The sequence below is a fragment of the Sabethes cyaneus genome, chromosome 3 (genome assembly GCF_943734655.1).
Source record: "Sabethes cyaneus chromosome 3, idSabCyanKW18_F2, whole genome shotgun sequence".
Taxonomy (NCBI): Eukaryota; Metazoa; Arthropoda; class Insecta; order Diptera; family Culicidae; genus Sabethes; species Sabethes cyaneus.
Window position 1 is genome coordinate 136562790 of NC_071355.1, and position 18594 is coordinate 136581383.

General features: G+C 34.6%; 1 protein-coding gene across 2 annotated transcripts in view; it reads right to left on the reverse strand.

The window, feature by feature from the left end:
* LOC128744239 (E3 SUMO-protein ligase PIAS2) overlaps window positions 1-18594 on the reverse strand; it is a 64281-nt gene that overhangs the window by 25153 nt on the left and 20534 nt on the right. For both annotated transcript variants that reach the window (XR_008412373.1, XM_053841090.1), the window contains exons 2-6: window positions 12458-12621; window positions 11836-12397; window positions 11538-11778; window positions 11291-11396; window positions 11103-11231 (exon numbers count right to left, since the gene is read on the reverse strand). Coding sequence is in view for 1 of the 2 variants with exons in the window: in XM_053841090.1 (XP_053697065.1) it covers window positions 11103-11231; window positions 11291-11396; window positions 11538-11778; window positions 11836-12397; window positions 12458-12621 (1202 nt within the window). In the remaining variant the exon portion in view is untranslated. The remainder of the gene's footprint in view (window positions 1-11102; window positions 11232-11290; window positions 11397-11537; window positions 11779-11835; window positions 12398-12457; window positions 12622-18594) is intronic.

An 18594-nucleotide genomic window follows, 5' to 3' on the forward strand; every position in this document is an offset into this window, starting at 1 on the left:
AAAAGTTCTCTGCAATCCATGGGCGGATGGCGGAATGCTTCAACATGGTACTAAGAAACCCCCAGAAGCTGCCAGAATTCATCACTAAAAGGGTAACCTATCTTCTACCCAAAGATCGGAACCAGGGCTTCGACCGATCCTTTTTTTCTACCGCAGTCACACCAACGCGCATTCAAGTTTACACCGTCCGTTTAGAGGTGGAATACGAATGCTATGCATAACACAACTGGCATTTTGCTCAGTCAAACGCCGACTGCACGCTGCAGAACGAACGGCTTCTAAAACTTTTTGACATTTTCGTTTCGATCAAGTTGCCTTTACCGTTTGGAGCAGCGAATGACTGTGCAAAACAGTCAAATGACTGGCAATCACCACGCTACGAAAAGCAACCGCACAATCGTATGATTCAATACTACAAAAAAAACAACCACTACATGTGCATGGAAGAAGTCGGTCGGACTCCGTCCAATACAAACGAATATTTTGCTTGCGTCGGACCGACGTCTGGGTGACAAACTTTTACTGTGAGCAGCCGATTTGGAGACAAAAAGAGAAACGAAAAAATACGTCACCGTATGCTTCCAGTCAGTTTGCAGTTTATATTCTCAAAGCGCAAAGCAAAACGGGAGATCGACTGTTTGCTTTTGCTGAGATGCCGCATGAGTTGTACGACGGCCGCAGCGCAAGCGGCAGTTTGACTGGATTAAAAAAACGGTCAAATGATCGTTTAAAAATCGGAGTTTGAATGCGGAAAGTTCGCATTCACGGCAGTCACATTCAACTTGCGATCCCTTTTTAAGCCCTGATCGGAACACGACTAATCCCGCTAAATACAGGCCAATAACATGTCTTTCAAGCCTGTACAAGGTGCTCTCGTCGGTAATCACCCAAAAGGTGCAGTACCATTGCGATGCAAATGGAGTGATAACTGAAGAACAAAAAGGATGCCGTAAAAACACACAAGGCTGTAGAGACCAAGTCATCATCGATGCAGTCATTGTGGGACAGGCAAGCCGAAATAGGCGAAACCTCAGTATGGCGTACATCGACTACAAGAAGGCATACGATTCAGTACCCCTCTCGTACCTAATTAAGGTACTAGAATTGCATAAAATAGACGATGGCATCATCAGGTTAATGAAGCACACAATGGGAATGTGGAACACTTCACTTAACACTACCGACGGGATAGAGGTGTTACGATACATAACTCTCAGCATAAAAAGGGGGATTTTCCAAGGCGTTGCATTCAGTCCGCTATGGTTTTGCCTTGCGATGAACTCCCTCAGTAAAGCACTTAACCGAAGCAGCTATGGCTACCAATTGAAAAGTGGGACAACGAGTACAAAAATTACCCACACCTTCTATATGGACGATCTGAAACTGTTTGCGGAAACTATGGAGAAGCTGCGTCATTTGTTGCAGCTGGTGACAACGTTCAGCAACGATATTTGGATGGAGCTTGGCGTCGACAAATGTCGTCTCGTAAATATCCATCGGGGTAAAGTAATGGAAGCTGAAAGTTTCCGCATCAACGAAGTATGATAGAAGGTGAGTCGTACAAATACCTGGGATTCCTGCAACTGAAAGGTATTCACCACACGACTATCAGGAAAGAGCTGCAGGAACGGTTCCTGTATCGTGTCAACCGTATTTTGAAATCACTCCTCTCTGCCGGCAACAAAGTAAAGGTGATAAACACGTTTGCCGTGCCTTTGTTGACATACAGCTTCGGGGTGGTTAAATGGACCAAAACGGATTTGGAAGCGATTGAACGTACCTTACGAGTATCGCTAACCAAGCACCGTTCGCACCACCCAAGATCGGCAGTCGAAAGAATCACCTTACCACGCATGGAAGGAGGAAGAGGTGTCACTGACATCCAAGCGCTATGCGTATCCCAGATCGAGCAGTTGCGGAGATATTTCATAGATAGTCAGACTCGTCATGTTGTCTACCGCACTGTCTGTGAAGCAGACTACGGGTTCAGCGCCCTGCATCTGGCGCAAGAGCATTACCAGCTGAACTGCGACCTAAAAACCGTACCAGAAAAGGTCGAAACGTGGAAAGCAAAGGAACTACATGGGACGCACCCCCATCAATTAGAGCAAGCGCATATAGACAAAGTGGCATCGAATGCGTGGTTGGTGCGAGGTGATCTCTTTTCGGAGACGGAAGGCTTCATGGTAGCCATTCAGGATCGGGTCATTACGACGAAGAACTACCGCAGGTACATATTGCACGAAGATATAGAAGACCGTTGTTGAAAGTGCAATTCAGTAGGGGAAACGATCGAGCATGTGATTGCAGGCTGTCCAGCCTTAGCAGAAACGGCTTACCTAGGACGCCACAATGCAGTTGCCAAGATTGTGCAACAGCAACTCGCCTTGAAGCACAACTTGGTAAACTGTTACGTACCCTACTATAAGTACCTGCCTAGCCCGGTTCTGGAAAATAGCTGCATAAAGTTGTACTGGGATCGTGAGATTATTACGGACGTCCTTATACGTGCCAATCGTCCTGACGTTGTGATCTACGACAAAAGGAGGAAGCACATTACCCTCATAGACATCGCTGTACCGCTGGATCGCAATGTCCAGTCAACATTCTCGGCCAAAATAACGAAATACCACGACTTGGCCGAGGAGTTAAAACAGATGTGGCACCTTGAGGGCGTACGTATAGTTCCGGTGGTCATCTCAGCCACCGGAGTAGTGCCCTGTAGCCTACAACGTTCCCTGGAAGAGCTAGAGCTCCAAAAAAATTTGGACAATATCCAAAAAGCGGTGGTTCTTGAAACCTGTAATATTACGAGGAGGTTCCTGAATCACCACAATTAAACACAGCTGGAGCAGACGTAACAACAACAAAAAATGTGAATGAGAACCACAGAGCCTAACCCCTCTTGGCATATAGAAGCCCGAGGGTAGGTGAAAGTTTCCAGCATTTTTGCTGAGAAGTGCCAAAACTCTATAATAATAATAATAATAATAATAATAATAATAATAATAATAATAATAATAATAATAATAATAATAATAATAATAATAATAATAATAATAATAATAATAATAATAATAATAATAATAATAATAATAATAATAATAATAATAATAATAATAATAATAATAATAATAATAATAATAATAATAATAATAATAATAATAATAATAATAATAATAATAATAATAATAATAATAATAATAATAATAATAATAATAATAATAATAATAATAATAATAATAATAATAATAATAATAATAATAATAATAATAATAATAATAATAATAATAATAATAATAATAATAATAATAATAATAATAATAATAATAATAATAATAATAATAATAATAATAATAATAATAATAATAATAATAATAATAATAATAATAATAATAATAATAATAATAATAATAATAATAATAATAATAATAATAATAATAATAATAATAATAATAATAATAATAATAATAATAATAATAATAATAATAATAATAATAATAATAATAATAATAATAATAATAATAATAATAATAATAATAATAATAATAATAATAATAATAATAATAATAATAATAATAATAATAATAATAATAATAATAATAATAATAATAATAATAATAATAATAATAATAATAATAATAATAATAATAATAATAATAATAATAATAATAATAATAATAATAATATGAATGAGAACCACAGAGCCTAACCCCTCTTGGCATAAAGAAGCCCGAGGGTAGGTGAAAGTTTCCAGCATTTTTGCTGAGAAGTGCCAAAACTCTATAATAATAATAATAATAATAATAATAATAATAATAATAATAATAATAATAATAATAATAATAATAATAATAATAATAATAATAATAATAATAATAATAATAATAATAATAATAATAATAATAATAATAATAATAATAATAATAATAATAATAATAATAATAATAATAATAATAATAATAATAATAATAATAATAATAATAATAATAATAATAATAATAATAATAATAATAATAATAATAATAATAATAATAATAATAATAATAATAATAATAATAATAATAATAATAATAATAATAATAATAATAATAATAATAATAATAATAATAATAATAATAATAATAATAATAATAATAATAATAATAATAATAATAATAATAATAATAATAATAATAATAATAATAATAATAATAATAATAATAATAATAATAATAATAATAATAATAATAATAATAATAATAATAATAATAATAATAATAATAATAATAATAATAATAATAATAATAATAATAATAATAATAATAATAATAATAATAATAATAATAATAATAATAATAATAATAATAATAATAATAATAATAATAATAATAATAATAATAATAATAATAATAATAATAATAATAATAATAATAATAATAATAATAATAATAATAATAATAATAATAATAATAATAATAATAATAATAATAATAATAATAATAATAATAATAATAATAATAATAATAATAATAATAATAATAATAATAATAATAATAATAATAATAATAATAATAATAATAATAATAATAATAATAATAATAATAATAATAATAATAATAATAATAATAATAATAATAATAATAATAATAATAATAATAATAATAATAATAATAATAATAATAATAATAATAATAATAATAATAATAATAATAATAATAATAATAATAATAATAATAATAATAATAATAATAATAATAATAATAATAATAATAATAATAATAATAATAATAATAATAATAATAATAATAATAATAATAATAATAATAATAATAATAATAATAATAATAATAATAATAATAATAATAATAATAATAATAATAATAATAATAATAATAATAATAATAATAATAATAATAATAATAATAATAATAATAATAATAATAATAATAATAATAATAATAATAATAATAATAATAATAATAATAATAATAATAATAATAATAATAATAATAATAATAATAATAATAATAATAATAATAATAATAATAATAATAATAATAATAATAATAATAATAATAATAATAATAATAATAATAATAATAATAATAATAATAATAATAATAATAATAATAATAATAATAATAATAATAATAATAATAATAATAATAATAATAATAATAATAATAATAATAATAATAATAATAATAATAATAATAATAATAATAATAATAATAATAATAATAATAATAATAATAATAATAATAATAATAATAATAATAATAATAATAATAATAATAATAATAATAATAATAATAATAATAATAATAATAATAATAATAATAATAATAATAATAATAATAATAATAATAATAATAATAATAATAATAATAATAATAATAATAATAATAATAATAATAATAATAATAATAATAATAATAATAATAATAATAATAATAATAATAATAATAATAATAATAATAATAATAATAATAATAATAATAATAATAATAATAATAATAATAATAATAATAATAATAATAATAATAATAATAATAATAATAATAATAATAATAATAATAATAATAATAATAATAATAATAATAATAATAATAATAATAATAATAATAATAATAATAATAATAATAATAATAATAATAATAATAATAATAATAATAATAATAATAATAATAATAATAATAATAATAATAATAATAATAATAATAATAATAATAATAATAATAATAATAATAATAATAATAATAATAATAATAATAATAATAATAATAATAATAATAATAATAATAATAATAATAATAATAATAATAATAATAATAATAATAATAATAATAATAATAATAATAATAATAATAATAATAATAATAATAATAATAATAATAATAATAATAATAATAATAATAATAATAATAATAATAATAATAATAATAATAATAATAATAATAATAATAATAATAATAATAATAATAATAATAATAATAATAATAATAATAATAATAATAATAATAATAATAATAATAATAATAATAATAATAATAATAATAATAATAATAATAATAATAATAATAATAATAATAATAATAATAATAATAATAATAATAATAATAATAATAATAATAATAATAATAATAATAATAATAATAATAATAATAATAATAATAATAATAATAATAATAATAATAATAATAATAATAATAATAATAATAATAATAATAATAATAATAATAATAATAATAATAATAATAATAATAATAATAATAATAATAATAATAATAATAATAATAATAATAATAATAATAATAATAATAATAATAATAATAATAATAATAATAATAATAATAATAATAATAATAATAATAATAATAATAATAATAATAATAATAATAACTCGGTACCGTTCGAGGAGGTGAGGACTCAACGGCGCTTAGCTGCAAGCGGCCGAGCGGGTTGTAGGTTGCGGATAACTAACGGCCATTAGATATAATGGTTAGTTGCGAATTAAATAAGCAATCCCGGACAAGCAGCGGGGATGGTCTATGGGTGTGGTGGGGCTCAACAGTGGGCTCTGTTTAGTTTCCATGAAAAACCACAATACCTGAACGCCAGTCCTGACAAAGCGAGTAGGTACCGCTATAAGTGCCTTAGCCCATGACCTCACTAGCCGGTTAGACTTCCGGAAAGAAAAGTCAACCCAATATGGAGTACAATTTACGGAATAGAATAATAATGCGATCGCCCGAGGAGGGAGCCCCTACTGGAGCTGGTCCTGGAACGGGGGACAGAGCGAGCGGCCAGCGGCTGGAGGAAGACGTGGTGCAAGAGCGACCTTCCAGTCAACGGGCTCAGCCCGTACACCGAACGCGAAACCGAAGAAGCAGCAACAGACACCACCAAGGCAATGCTGCACCTGCTAATGTTGCTACGGCTGACCGACGTCAGTCGCTCACCTTGGCAGGCCGCCAACGGCAGCGGATCATGTGGACGAGGGAGATGAACATGTATGTGATCCGCTGCTACTACGTTTGCACGAGGTTGGAGACGGATATGTCCGGCAGGCCTAGAATGCTGGACATGTTCAATGAGCGGTTCCCTCGATTTGCCAACCAGCTTGACCGGAATAAGCTGTACACCCGACGACGAGCAATATTGACAAACAACATGCTCACTACCGCCGAGTTAGACAGCATCAAGCTGGAAGTGCAAAGGGAACTAGGGAGTACAGGGAACAGATCGAGCGATGTGTCGAGTAGGAGTTCTGTTGGGCACGATGCAGCACGGCGGGAATCGACTGCATCCATAAACATGTCAGTGGAGGAACCATCATTGCATGCTCCAGAACTAACAATGGACCAACAACGACAACAATTACTTGACGAACTAGCTTTCGAAATGAACGCAGCGGTTACACAATTTCGGGGAACAGACCCCTTATCCCGACACCGGATACCAAAGCTGCAATATTCCTTCCGGCTAACGAATGCAGTAAGAATCCTTAACGAGGATGTTTTGCCACTGTATACTGAAACCGCTGAGAACCTTGAGGAACTGCAATGTATAGTGTATTCCGCAGCTGTAGCCGTTGTGAGAACTATGGGAGTACAGACCTTCCCCCCAGGTAATGGTGAGGCCCATGTACGCCCCCAAACACGAAAACCCGCATGGATGCTACGACTAGAATCTAGGATAGCATCGTTGAGGGTGAAGATAGGTCGGTTAACACAATACAAGAGGGGAAACCGATCAAGAAGGCTGGTTCGTCAGGTGAAAGAAATCGTAAAGCCCGCAGAGCTCCTAAATCTCAGTGAACTCAACATCACTGAGATCCTCGACACCCATGTACAAAGGTTAAGTGCTCTTGCTAAACGGATGCGACGTTATGTTGAATGTTCAAAGCGGAAACAACAAAACCGGATGTTCAACACTAACGAAAAGGAGTTCTATAACCACATCAGCAATAACAAAACCGATTACAGCGAGGGACTCCCAGAACTTGGCGAAATTACACAGTTTTGGGCCAATATATGGGAGAACCCCGCTCAACACAACAATAATGCGATGTGGTTGGTAGAAGAGGAAGAAGGCAGTGGTGAAATTGAACGCATGGCCCCCGTAGCAGTGACCGCCGAGGATATCCACGAGGCTACACGGTATACCAGGAATTGGGCCGCACCAGGACCAGATTTTGTGCACAATTTTTGGTATAAAAAGTTCTCTGCAATCCATGGGCGGATGGCGGAATGCTTCAACACGGTACTAAGAAACCCCCAGGAGCTGCCAGAATTCATCACTAAAGGGGTAACCTATCTTCTACCCAAAGATCGGAACACAACTAATCCCGCCAAGTACAGGCCAATAACATGTCTTTCAAGCCTGTACAAGGTGCTCTCGTCGGTAATCACCCAAAAGGTGCAGTACCATTGCGATGCAAATGGAGTGATGACTGAAGAACAAAAAGGATGCCGTAAAAACACACAAGGCTGTAAAGACCAAGTCATCATCGATGCAGTCATTGTGGGACAGGCAAGCCGAAATAGGCGAAACCTCAGTATGGCGTACATCGACTACAAGAAGGCATACGATTCAGTACCCCACTCGTACCTAATTAAGGTACTAGAATTGTATAAAATAGACGGTGGCATCATCAGGTTAATGAAGCACGCAATGGGAATGTGGAACACTTCACTCCACACTACCGACGGGATAGAGGTGTTACGATCCAGAACTCTCAGCATAAAAAGGGGGATTTTCCAAGGCGATACATTCAGTCCGCTATGGTTTTGCCTTGCGATGAACCCCCTCAGCAAAGCACTTAACCGAAGCAGCTATGGCTACCAATTGAAAAGTGGGACAACGAGTACAATAATTACCCACACCTTCTATATGGACGATCTGAAGCTGTTTGCGGAAACTATGGAGAAGCTGCGTCATCTGTTGCAGCTGGTGACAACGTTCAGCAACGATATTCGGATGGAGCTTGGCGTCGACAAATGTCGTCTCGTAAATATCCATCGGGGTAAAGTAATGGACGCTGAAAGTTTCCGCATCAACGAAAGGGAGGAAATTCGAAGTATGATTGAAGGTGAGTCGTACAAATACCTGGGATTCCTGCAACTGAAAGGTATTCACCACACGACTATCAGGAAAGAACTGCAGGAACGGTTCCTGTATCGTGTCAACCGTATTTTGAAATCACTCCTCTCTGCCGGCAACAAAGTAAAGGCGATAAACACGTTTGCCGTGCCTTTGTTGACATACAGCTTCGGGGTGGTTAAATGGACCAAAACGGATTTGGAAGCGATTGAACGTACCTTGCGAGTATCGCTAACCAAGCACCGTTCGCACCACCCAAGATCGGCAGTCGAAAGAATCACCTTACCACGCATGGAAGGAGGAAGAGGTGTCACTGACATCCAAGCGCTATGCGTATCCCAGATCGAGCAGTTGCGGAGATATTTCATAGATAGTCAGACTCGTCATGTTGTCTACCGCACTGTCTGTGAAGCAGACCACGGGTTCAGCGCCCTGCATCTGGCGCAGGAGCATTACCAGCTGAACTGCGACCTAAAAACCGTACCAGAAAAGGTCGAAACGTGGAAAGCAAAGGAACTACATGGGACGCACCCCCATCAATTAGAGCAAGCGCATATAGACAAAGTGGCATCGAATGCGTGGTTGGTGCGAGGTGATCTCTTTTCGGAGACAGAAGGCTTCATGGTAGCCATTCAGGATCGGGTTATTACGACGAAGAACTACCGCAGGTACATATTGCACGAAGATATAGAAGACCGTTGTCGAAAGTGCAATTCAGTAGGGGAAACGATCGAGCATGTGATTGCAGGCTGTCCAGCCTTAGCCGAAACGGCTTACCTAGGACGCCACAATGCAGTTGCCAAGATTGTGCACCAGCAACTCGCCTTGAAGCACAACTTGGTAAACTGTTACGTACCCTACTATAAGTACCTGCCTAGCCCGGTTCTGGAAAATAGCTGCATAAAGTTGTACTGGGATCGTGAGATTATTACGGACGTCCTTATACGTGCCAATCGTCCTGACGTTGTGATCTACGACAAAAGGAGGAAGTACGTTACCCTCATAGACATCGCTGTACCGCTGGATCACAATGTCCAGTCAACATTCTCGGCCAAAATAACGAAATACCACGACTTGGCCGAGGAGTTAAAGCAGATGTGGCACCTTGAGGGCGTACGTATAGTTCCGGTGGTCATCTCAGCCACCGGAGTAGTGCCCTGTAGCCTACAACGCTCCCTGGAAGAGCTAGAGCTCCAAAAAAATTTGGACAATATCCAAAAAGCGGTGGTTCTTGAAACCTGTAATATTACGAGGAGGTTCCTGAATCACCACAATTAAACACAGCTGGAGCAGACGTAACAACAAAAAAAAATATGAATGAGAACCACAGAGCCTAACCCCTCTTGGCATAAAGAAGCCCGAGGGTAGGTGAAAGTTTCCAGCATTTTTGCTGAGAAGTGCCAAAACTCTATAATAATAATAATAATTTAATAATAATAATAAAAAAAAAAATTTGGACAATATCCAAAAAGCGGTGGTTCTTGAAACCTGTAATAATATTACGAGGAGGTTCCTGAATCACCACAATTAAACACAGCTGGAGCAGACGTAACAACAACAAAAAATGTGAATGAGAACCACAGAGCCTAACCCCTCTTGCCATAAAGAAGCCCGAGGGTAGGTGAAAGTTTCCAGCATTTTTGCTGAGAAGTGCCAAAACTCTATAATAATAAAATAATAATAATAATAATATAGACTTCATGTAAACGTACACAGTACACGTGTTATCGTTTTCTTAGCAAACGCCATGTTATTGAAACAGGTCGATCACAGTATAACATATTGCTTTCTGGTACCTACATTCTAGGTTTTTGATTCGCGCTTGATGCTTATGTCAGTTTCAAACGGGAGCTTGAACGCACCACCACGACAAAATCGAAACAATAATAGCAATAGAAGATGTTTGGTTTGAGCTGTATTCAATACGACCCGCAATATGTAGGCTGCCATATGTTGCAATACAAATGGATAGGATTGCCAATTCCTTATTTCTAACTTTCGATATTTTCGCTTACCCATCAATGACCAGGTTGTCATAAATAGCTGCTTTATCACAGACTGGGCAGTTCCACGTTGGCTTCCGTTCGTTCATTTGCAAATAGAGCGATGCATCAAAACACTGTAAATGAGAGCATGTGGATGATCTGAAAAGCATGAAGAATATATATGATTTGCGGAAAAAACAGTTCTCGTTAGCTAATACCTGCATGGTGTAGACATTCGCATTTTACCGAGAGGACAAATTAATGATACCTTCAGCATAGTAGTGGCGATTTCACAATCTGCGTCTTCATTCAATTTTTCTTTAACTGTGTAAAAAAGATTCTTCATTAATATTCGAATAGCTCAGATAACGTTAGAAAAAAGACAAAAAAAACCTTACGCACTACTAAGTTGACATTAACTGTTAATGAAAAATTTATGTTCATTTAATAGTCGTCTATACTCACTTAACGCCCTCGTATAGTCAGCAGGTTTTACACCTTTGGTTTTCATACGTTGAAGCAGTTGAGTTGAAGTCAGTTTACGAACCAAATAACAGGCAGCTGCATATCCCCTATTATATTCCGTACACCAGGAGACCGCAATATGATTGGCAACTAAAGGAGACAGTTTCACATTTGGAGTTATATTAACTGGCCTAGGGGGACGCTTTGGTTCAACTCCTGGCTTGTTAGTGGGAATAGGATTCTGATATAAAAAAACACCATTACTCTTTTGTGAAAATTATGTAAATTAGGTTGTTACCGGAAGAGGACATAATTTGTTATTAACTTTGACAGCAATGTTTGGTGGAAAATAATCCTCTTGTTCACAAGACGTTTCGAGTAAACAAAAACGCAGCTGCACTTGAATTGTATGTTCAATTTTGTTAGCATTCCGAATGTCCCTATTCGTCGCAATGTCAGTCGCCTGCTGGGGAGTTAAATGAAAGAAAAACGAGCCCTCCTGAACTCGTTGAGTTGTGTTGCTAGGTACTAACGTAGCCGGTTTTAACAAAGTTGCGAGTACATCAAAAAATGCCAATTTTTTTAATTTCACGTCCGGATGTATTGGATAGCCTGGGTTGGGAGTTGTCTCTGGATATGGAATCGGCACTATTCCATTGGCATGAACCTGTGCTCCACGATTATCGCTTTGCACGGCATTAGCATACTGTTGCTGGTACATGCTGGGTGTCGCTCGAGAAATTGACTGTACGACAGGGGTGCTAATATTTGGAGGGGAAGGAAGCAATGTATGCGCCGCAGATTGCCTCAAGACTGCCGGCTTTTCAGAAGCAATCGCTAATGCCTCGTTTTCCTCTTGACTACAAAATAAATAACAATATTTTACATATAACAATCATCCATAAACAAGAACATCTTACGCTTTTTTGTGAAGTTCGCGCACTTTATACTTAAGAACCGATATATTTTGACGAACTAAAATTAAAACCCTTTCAATGAGTTCACTTTTACGACCACTACGGCTTATGTTGTGTTCACCAAGTAGCTGTTGTAAATCAGACACACGAAGTTGATGAACCAGATCCTAAAAATTTTTTGAGAAAACATTTTAGTAGATTTAATTTTTATATTCTATAAAAGTTTATATTGGCACTAAAATTACAAAGCCTTAACATTTGCTTGATTAGTTCTCGAGTTATGCACAAATTTGTATTTCATTTGTATAGTAGCCTTTTTCCAAAGTAGGGAGGAGTCCTAATTCACCATATATATTCCTGCCTCCTAAAACCCCCACATGCCAAATTTAGTTCCATTTGCTTGATTAGTTCTTGAGAAATGAGGAAATGTGTATTTCAATTCAAGAAATTAAATAAAACGAAAACTTATCCAATTTAATTCTATGTATATTTTATTGTTGACAGAAACGTATTTCGCCTACGTTTTGCAGGCTTCCTGTTCGAAAACAGACACTGAGGAAGCCTGTAAGTCGTAGGCGAAATACGTATCTGTCAAGAATAAAATATACATAGTAGAATTAAATTGGATAAGTTTTCTTTTTATTTAATTTCTAGGTTTCGTATTCTACTAAGACGCTTTAAAAACTTCAGTATTTCAATTGTATAGGAGCCCCCTCCTAAAGAAGAGACGGGTCCTAATTCACCAAAGAAAAAATTCTTGCTTTCAAAAATCCCGTCATGCCAAATTTGGTTCCAGTTGCTTGATTACTTCTCGAGTTATTATTCAGAAATTTGTGTTTCATTTGTATGGGATCCCCCCTTCTTAGTGGGAAGAGGGGTCTCTAACCATCATAAGAACCTTTCCCGGCCCCAAAACTTCTAAATGCAAATTTTCACGCCGATCTGTTCAGTAGTTTTCGATTCTATAAGGAACATACAAACAGACAGAAATCCATTTTTATATATGTGAAAAAGTGTCGCTAATAAAAAGCAACAATTTTTATATACCGTGGACGCACCAAATTTGACGCAGGTCCAAAGTTGACGCACTTTTCAGAAATTTTCTATAATAAATTATCTTGATAATTAATATTTCGCAAAAGCGTACCTTTGACCCTTTCTTTACACTTATGAAACGCATTCGTGCAATAAAAAGCTTTTGATTGGTCACTTATAATTGTAAATAAAAAATAAACAGAAAGGGTGTTTGTCAAATGCGCCATTTTTTTCCTACCTTAGCACAAACGCTAAAGAAACACTCAACTATGTTTTATATTTTTTTACGCGTAAAAGTGCTTTTTTGTTATATTTTCGAAAACTGTTAAAACTTAAGTATTATTAATATATTGTACACGTTATTCGAACTCTAAAAGCTTTTTAGTTTATTTCTGGACAAAAATGTTTGGCGTCAAATTAGGCTCTTAGTGTTCCTTATTATTTACAGAGTAAGATATAAAAAGTATTCATCTATCCCGACACTAAAAATCTTGTAAGTCACCAAGAAAGGTATTGGTTCAACAGTTTACCGTCTCATTCGGTGTTACAGAGGCCACAGTTCGTCGAAAGAAGCTGCAGAAAACACTTTCTCAGGGCAAACATATGGTTTTAGCGTTAGAGAGGAGGTCCTATAAACTGTAAATGACTTGTTTTGCTTATGAGTAAAATCAAGCTCCCCAAACGGGTAGGGCAATCAAAAATATAGGCGTTTAGGTTAAATTAGGATACTTTTTTCGCTTGTTTGGCCGATCCAATCCTTCAGTTACTGCAGTTTCCGGTAAGCGGCTAATTTAGTTTTTCCTGCGACACCCTGAATCTTGACACTTTCCTAGCTGTCGTTCAGAACATTGTACAACTGTTTTAGAAGTCATTTCCAGAATTTTCATTGTTAAACACAAACTATGGCAGATTTTTGAACAGCCTGGTTGTGGTTGCAATATAAACATATCGGCTGTCCCAATTCTCCCGACGTTTTCGCAAAAACTGGGGTGAAATATATCCACACAAATAACGAAAACCTTGTGTAACTATTTAAAATAATGCGCAGTTATCTAAAATACAGAATACATCGTCGTTTTTGTTAAATTATACTAATTTTTCAAGCGCGTCAAATAAGGAACATTTCGCGTCAAATGAAGCACGTTGCAAAATTCATGCGTCAATTTAGGAATCCCGAGCGTCTCACAAAAACTTGACAAAATATAAAGAATTTAATGCATAATTACTATTTGGGTATTTTTTACATATTCTTTGCTAGTCTAACTATTACTGCGTAAAACCTTGACTTTATTGGCCAAACCGTCATTTTGTAATTAATGTTGAAAATTGAAGATTTCTTAACCGCGTCAAATTTGGTGCTTCCACTGTATAAGATGTTATATCCATTCCTTTTTCGATATAGCAACATATGCATTTTAAAAAAACGGATCGGCAAACAAGATAACTTAACCCTCTGATGCCGACGGCCGCCTTTTATCGGGTTAGAGGTATTTCTCTTTAAATCCCTATAAATCTCTAATAGTTAAATTTTATACATATATTAATACTAGCTGACTCGACAGACTTCGTATTGCCAAAAATGAAACTATGCTGTACATAAATCCTGGGGGCTACCCCTCCGCAGTGGCTGGCGCTTCCGACGGCAGGTCGACGACAACACTCGTTGCCTGCGGCCGTCTCGCCCTGAATCATCTAGTGTTACTATAGGTAGTTTCTGGTGGTCTTGTTATTGACTAATGTTTTATGGAAAAGTCTAAAATTTCTTGATTTCGATTAGTTTTTTAATTTACCGCCATCCAGGGTGACATTGTGTCACGGGGGTGAGATTGTGCTAAAAACCAAAAATGTTTATTTGTGAAAATTTATTATATCTATGAAAATTGGTGACCTAAATTCAAAATGATGATGAACATAACATATTTATTCATAACTTAGAATGGAACACAGATAATATTAGCAGTGGCGACTCGTCCGCATGTTCAACCTGTTCATAGGACAGGCAACAAAATTCAACCCGACAAAATTTTTTTTCATCACTAGTTCATGATTTCGTTTGAACCGACGCACATGCAATACGAATAATTCGGTAAATTATTAGTTTAGTTTACGAAGCTGCTGAGCAAACCGTTCAACACGACGTTTGAACGTTGCTTTGATCTCAATGCACAAGCATATACCAACACATTATTCCTGGTGTTGATTCTGGGTACGAAGGAGATAAAAAGAGAATGTGAAACAGCTTTTACTCGAAGGCGCGGGCGCATAATTGTCTCATTACTCGTTCATCTTCAGCATTGAACAACTTACTACCCCATTTTCCTATGGCCTGCGCTTTGATTCCATTTTATCGAGTTACGAAGCTAATGAGCAAAACGTTCAATATGACGCTTGAACGTTGCTTTTAGAGATTAGCACCAGGACAATGTATTGGTACGAAGGGGATGGCATGCATTATTCGCAAAATTTTCTCATTAACTCGTTCATCTTCAGCATTGAACAACTTACGCATATTGCTTGTGGTGCGTGTGGTGGTTATTCTTGAATTTGGTTCAATAGGTAAATTGAACGGAAAGTCTTAGGTTCGTAGTTAAAATTCAGAGACGGGTTTGCTGGTAAAGTAAACCGCCGTATTCCGTTGTTATTTAAATAATAGGGGTATTCCCGTAGCGCTTGTTATGTTGCGTATACGGAGTATTGCGTATTTATACTGCCGCTACTCTGCCGCTTCCATAGAAACCGGAACTGCTATGCGAATTGCGGCAGCATATACACGAAATACACCGTTTACGCAACATAGCAAGCGCTACGTGCATACACCTAATGTTTGTTTTATGAATAAAATATAGAATTTCGATAATAAAAAAAGCTGCATATTAATTTGTATTTTTCGCTGGTTGAACAGGTAAGCTAAACCACCACGAGTCGCCACTGAATATTAGCAAACTATTTAGCGTAAACAGTATTTCAAAGTTCGCGATCAAAAATACTCGGAAATAACGCTTCTAAAAAATATCCCGTATAAACCAACTCAAACAAGAAATCGCATCAACTTGCTATTTTGAAGGTATATAAAGTAATCATTTACAATGTATTGAGAGGTTATTATGCGTTGGATAAGTTTTGATTACGAAAATATTTTTCCAAACTTTGTACTTTTCGAAGTTCACGGGGGTGAGATTGTGCCAAACCATAAGATCGATCCAATTTGTGGATTTCACATACACAACAAAAATACGTCAGTATACACCAGTACACTCACATTCTTTACTATTGAGCACAATATTTTGACAGATTAGATTGCATCATCCATTCTGGAGCAAACAGCATCGTCGGTCTGCTAAATAATTTAAACTAATTTTTACTTTTTCTCGGAAAATTTAGATGCTTTGAATGAACACTAATATAAGACAAATATATTATGCCGTGTATGAACTGCCAGTTTTAGGCAGGGGGGGAGGGGGTGGTCCATATGTCCTGTGGGCACGGGTTCTCGAACGCAGTAATGGTTACTTTTGTTAAATGATCAAATAGGTATACCCCCTTTGGATACACACACGCCTGCCCTATATCTCCCCCTTGTTAACCCTAGAAACGCTACTGGCTATATAAAGGCTGTCCATTAACTACGAACTCATTTTTGGTTATTTCAGACTTCCCCGGGCTATTTTCGTACATACTTTTTGTATGATGCGTTGTTTTGGACCGACCCGCAGCCCTAATAGTCCGCTTAGTTCATGGACGGCCCCATATGAACTACTTTATACTGATATTTATGTGTAATGTTTATAAACACGCTAATGTTCATTGTCTTGGTATTTACCTTAACTTTATGTTTTTGGAACAATGTCATCCCCCAGAAGGGGTGAGATTGCGCCAATGTTCATGCACTTCCAGTAAAATTAGGTTTCATTGTAACTAAACCATCTCTACGGTAATTGTTAATTGAACAATTTTGTATATATTGACAGCTTTTGAATAAACTTAGTTGTGTGTATACTGAGCTAAAGAACAAAAACATGCTTTTTTGTCACAATCTCGCCCCGGATGACGATACGCAAAAATTTCTGTTTCATTTGTATGAGAGTCCGCCCCCACTACCACAGGGGTGAGGGGTCCCAAACCATCATAAAATAAATCCATGCCTCTAAAATCCCCGACATGCCAAATTTGGTTCCATTTGCTTGATTAGTTCTCGAATTATGAGGAAATTTGTATTTCATTTGTATGGGAGCCCTTCCTCCTAAAAAGGGAAGGGGTTCTAATTCATCATAAAAAAGATTCTTGCCTTAAAAAACCCCCACATGCCAAATTTGGTTCTATTTGATTGATTAGTTCTCGAGTTATGAGGAAAGTTGTATTTCATTTGTATAGGAACCCCCTCCTAAAGTGGGGAGGGGTCCACATTCACCATAGGAAAAAAATTTTGACTCCAAAAACCTTCACCCGCAAAATTTGGTTCCATTTACTGAATTAGTTCTCGAGTTAAGAGGAAATTTGTATTTCATTTGTATGGGAACCCCCTCCTAAAAAGGAGAGGGGTCCTAATTCATCATATTAGAAAAAATTCCTGTCTCCAAAAACCCCTACATGCCAAATTTGCTTCCATTTAATTGATTAGTTCTCGAGTTATGAGGAAATTTATATTTCATTTGTATGGATGCCCCCCCCCCCTCTTAAAAGGGGGAGAGGTTATAATTCCCTTTCTAAAGAGGTTAAGGATCTCAATTCACTATAGGGAAAAATTCTGCCTCCAAAATACTCAGATGCCGAATTCGATTCCATTTGCTCGATTAGTTCTCTAGTTATGCAGGAATTTGTGTTTCATTTGTATGGCAGAAATCCATTTTTATAGGTATAGATTTGTATGGGAGCCCCCCCTCTTAGTGGAGGGATGGGTCTCTAACCGTCATAAGAACCTTCCCTGGCCCCAAAAACCCCTATATGCAAATTTTCACGCCGATCGGGTTCAGTAGTTTTCGATACTATAATGAACATACGGACAGACAGACAGAAAAAAATACATTTTTATAGGTATAGATTTACTCATACCTTCTATAATTATAATCTGATAGTAATATCCATTCAAATACTTAGTCTGATATAGG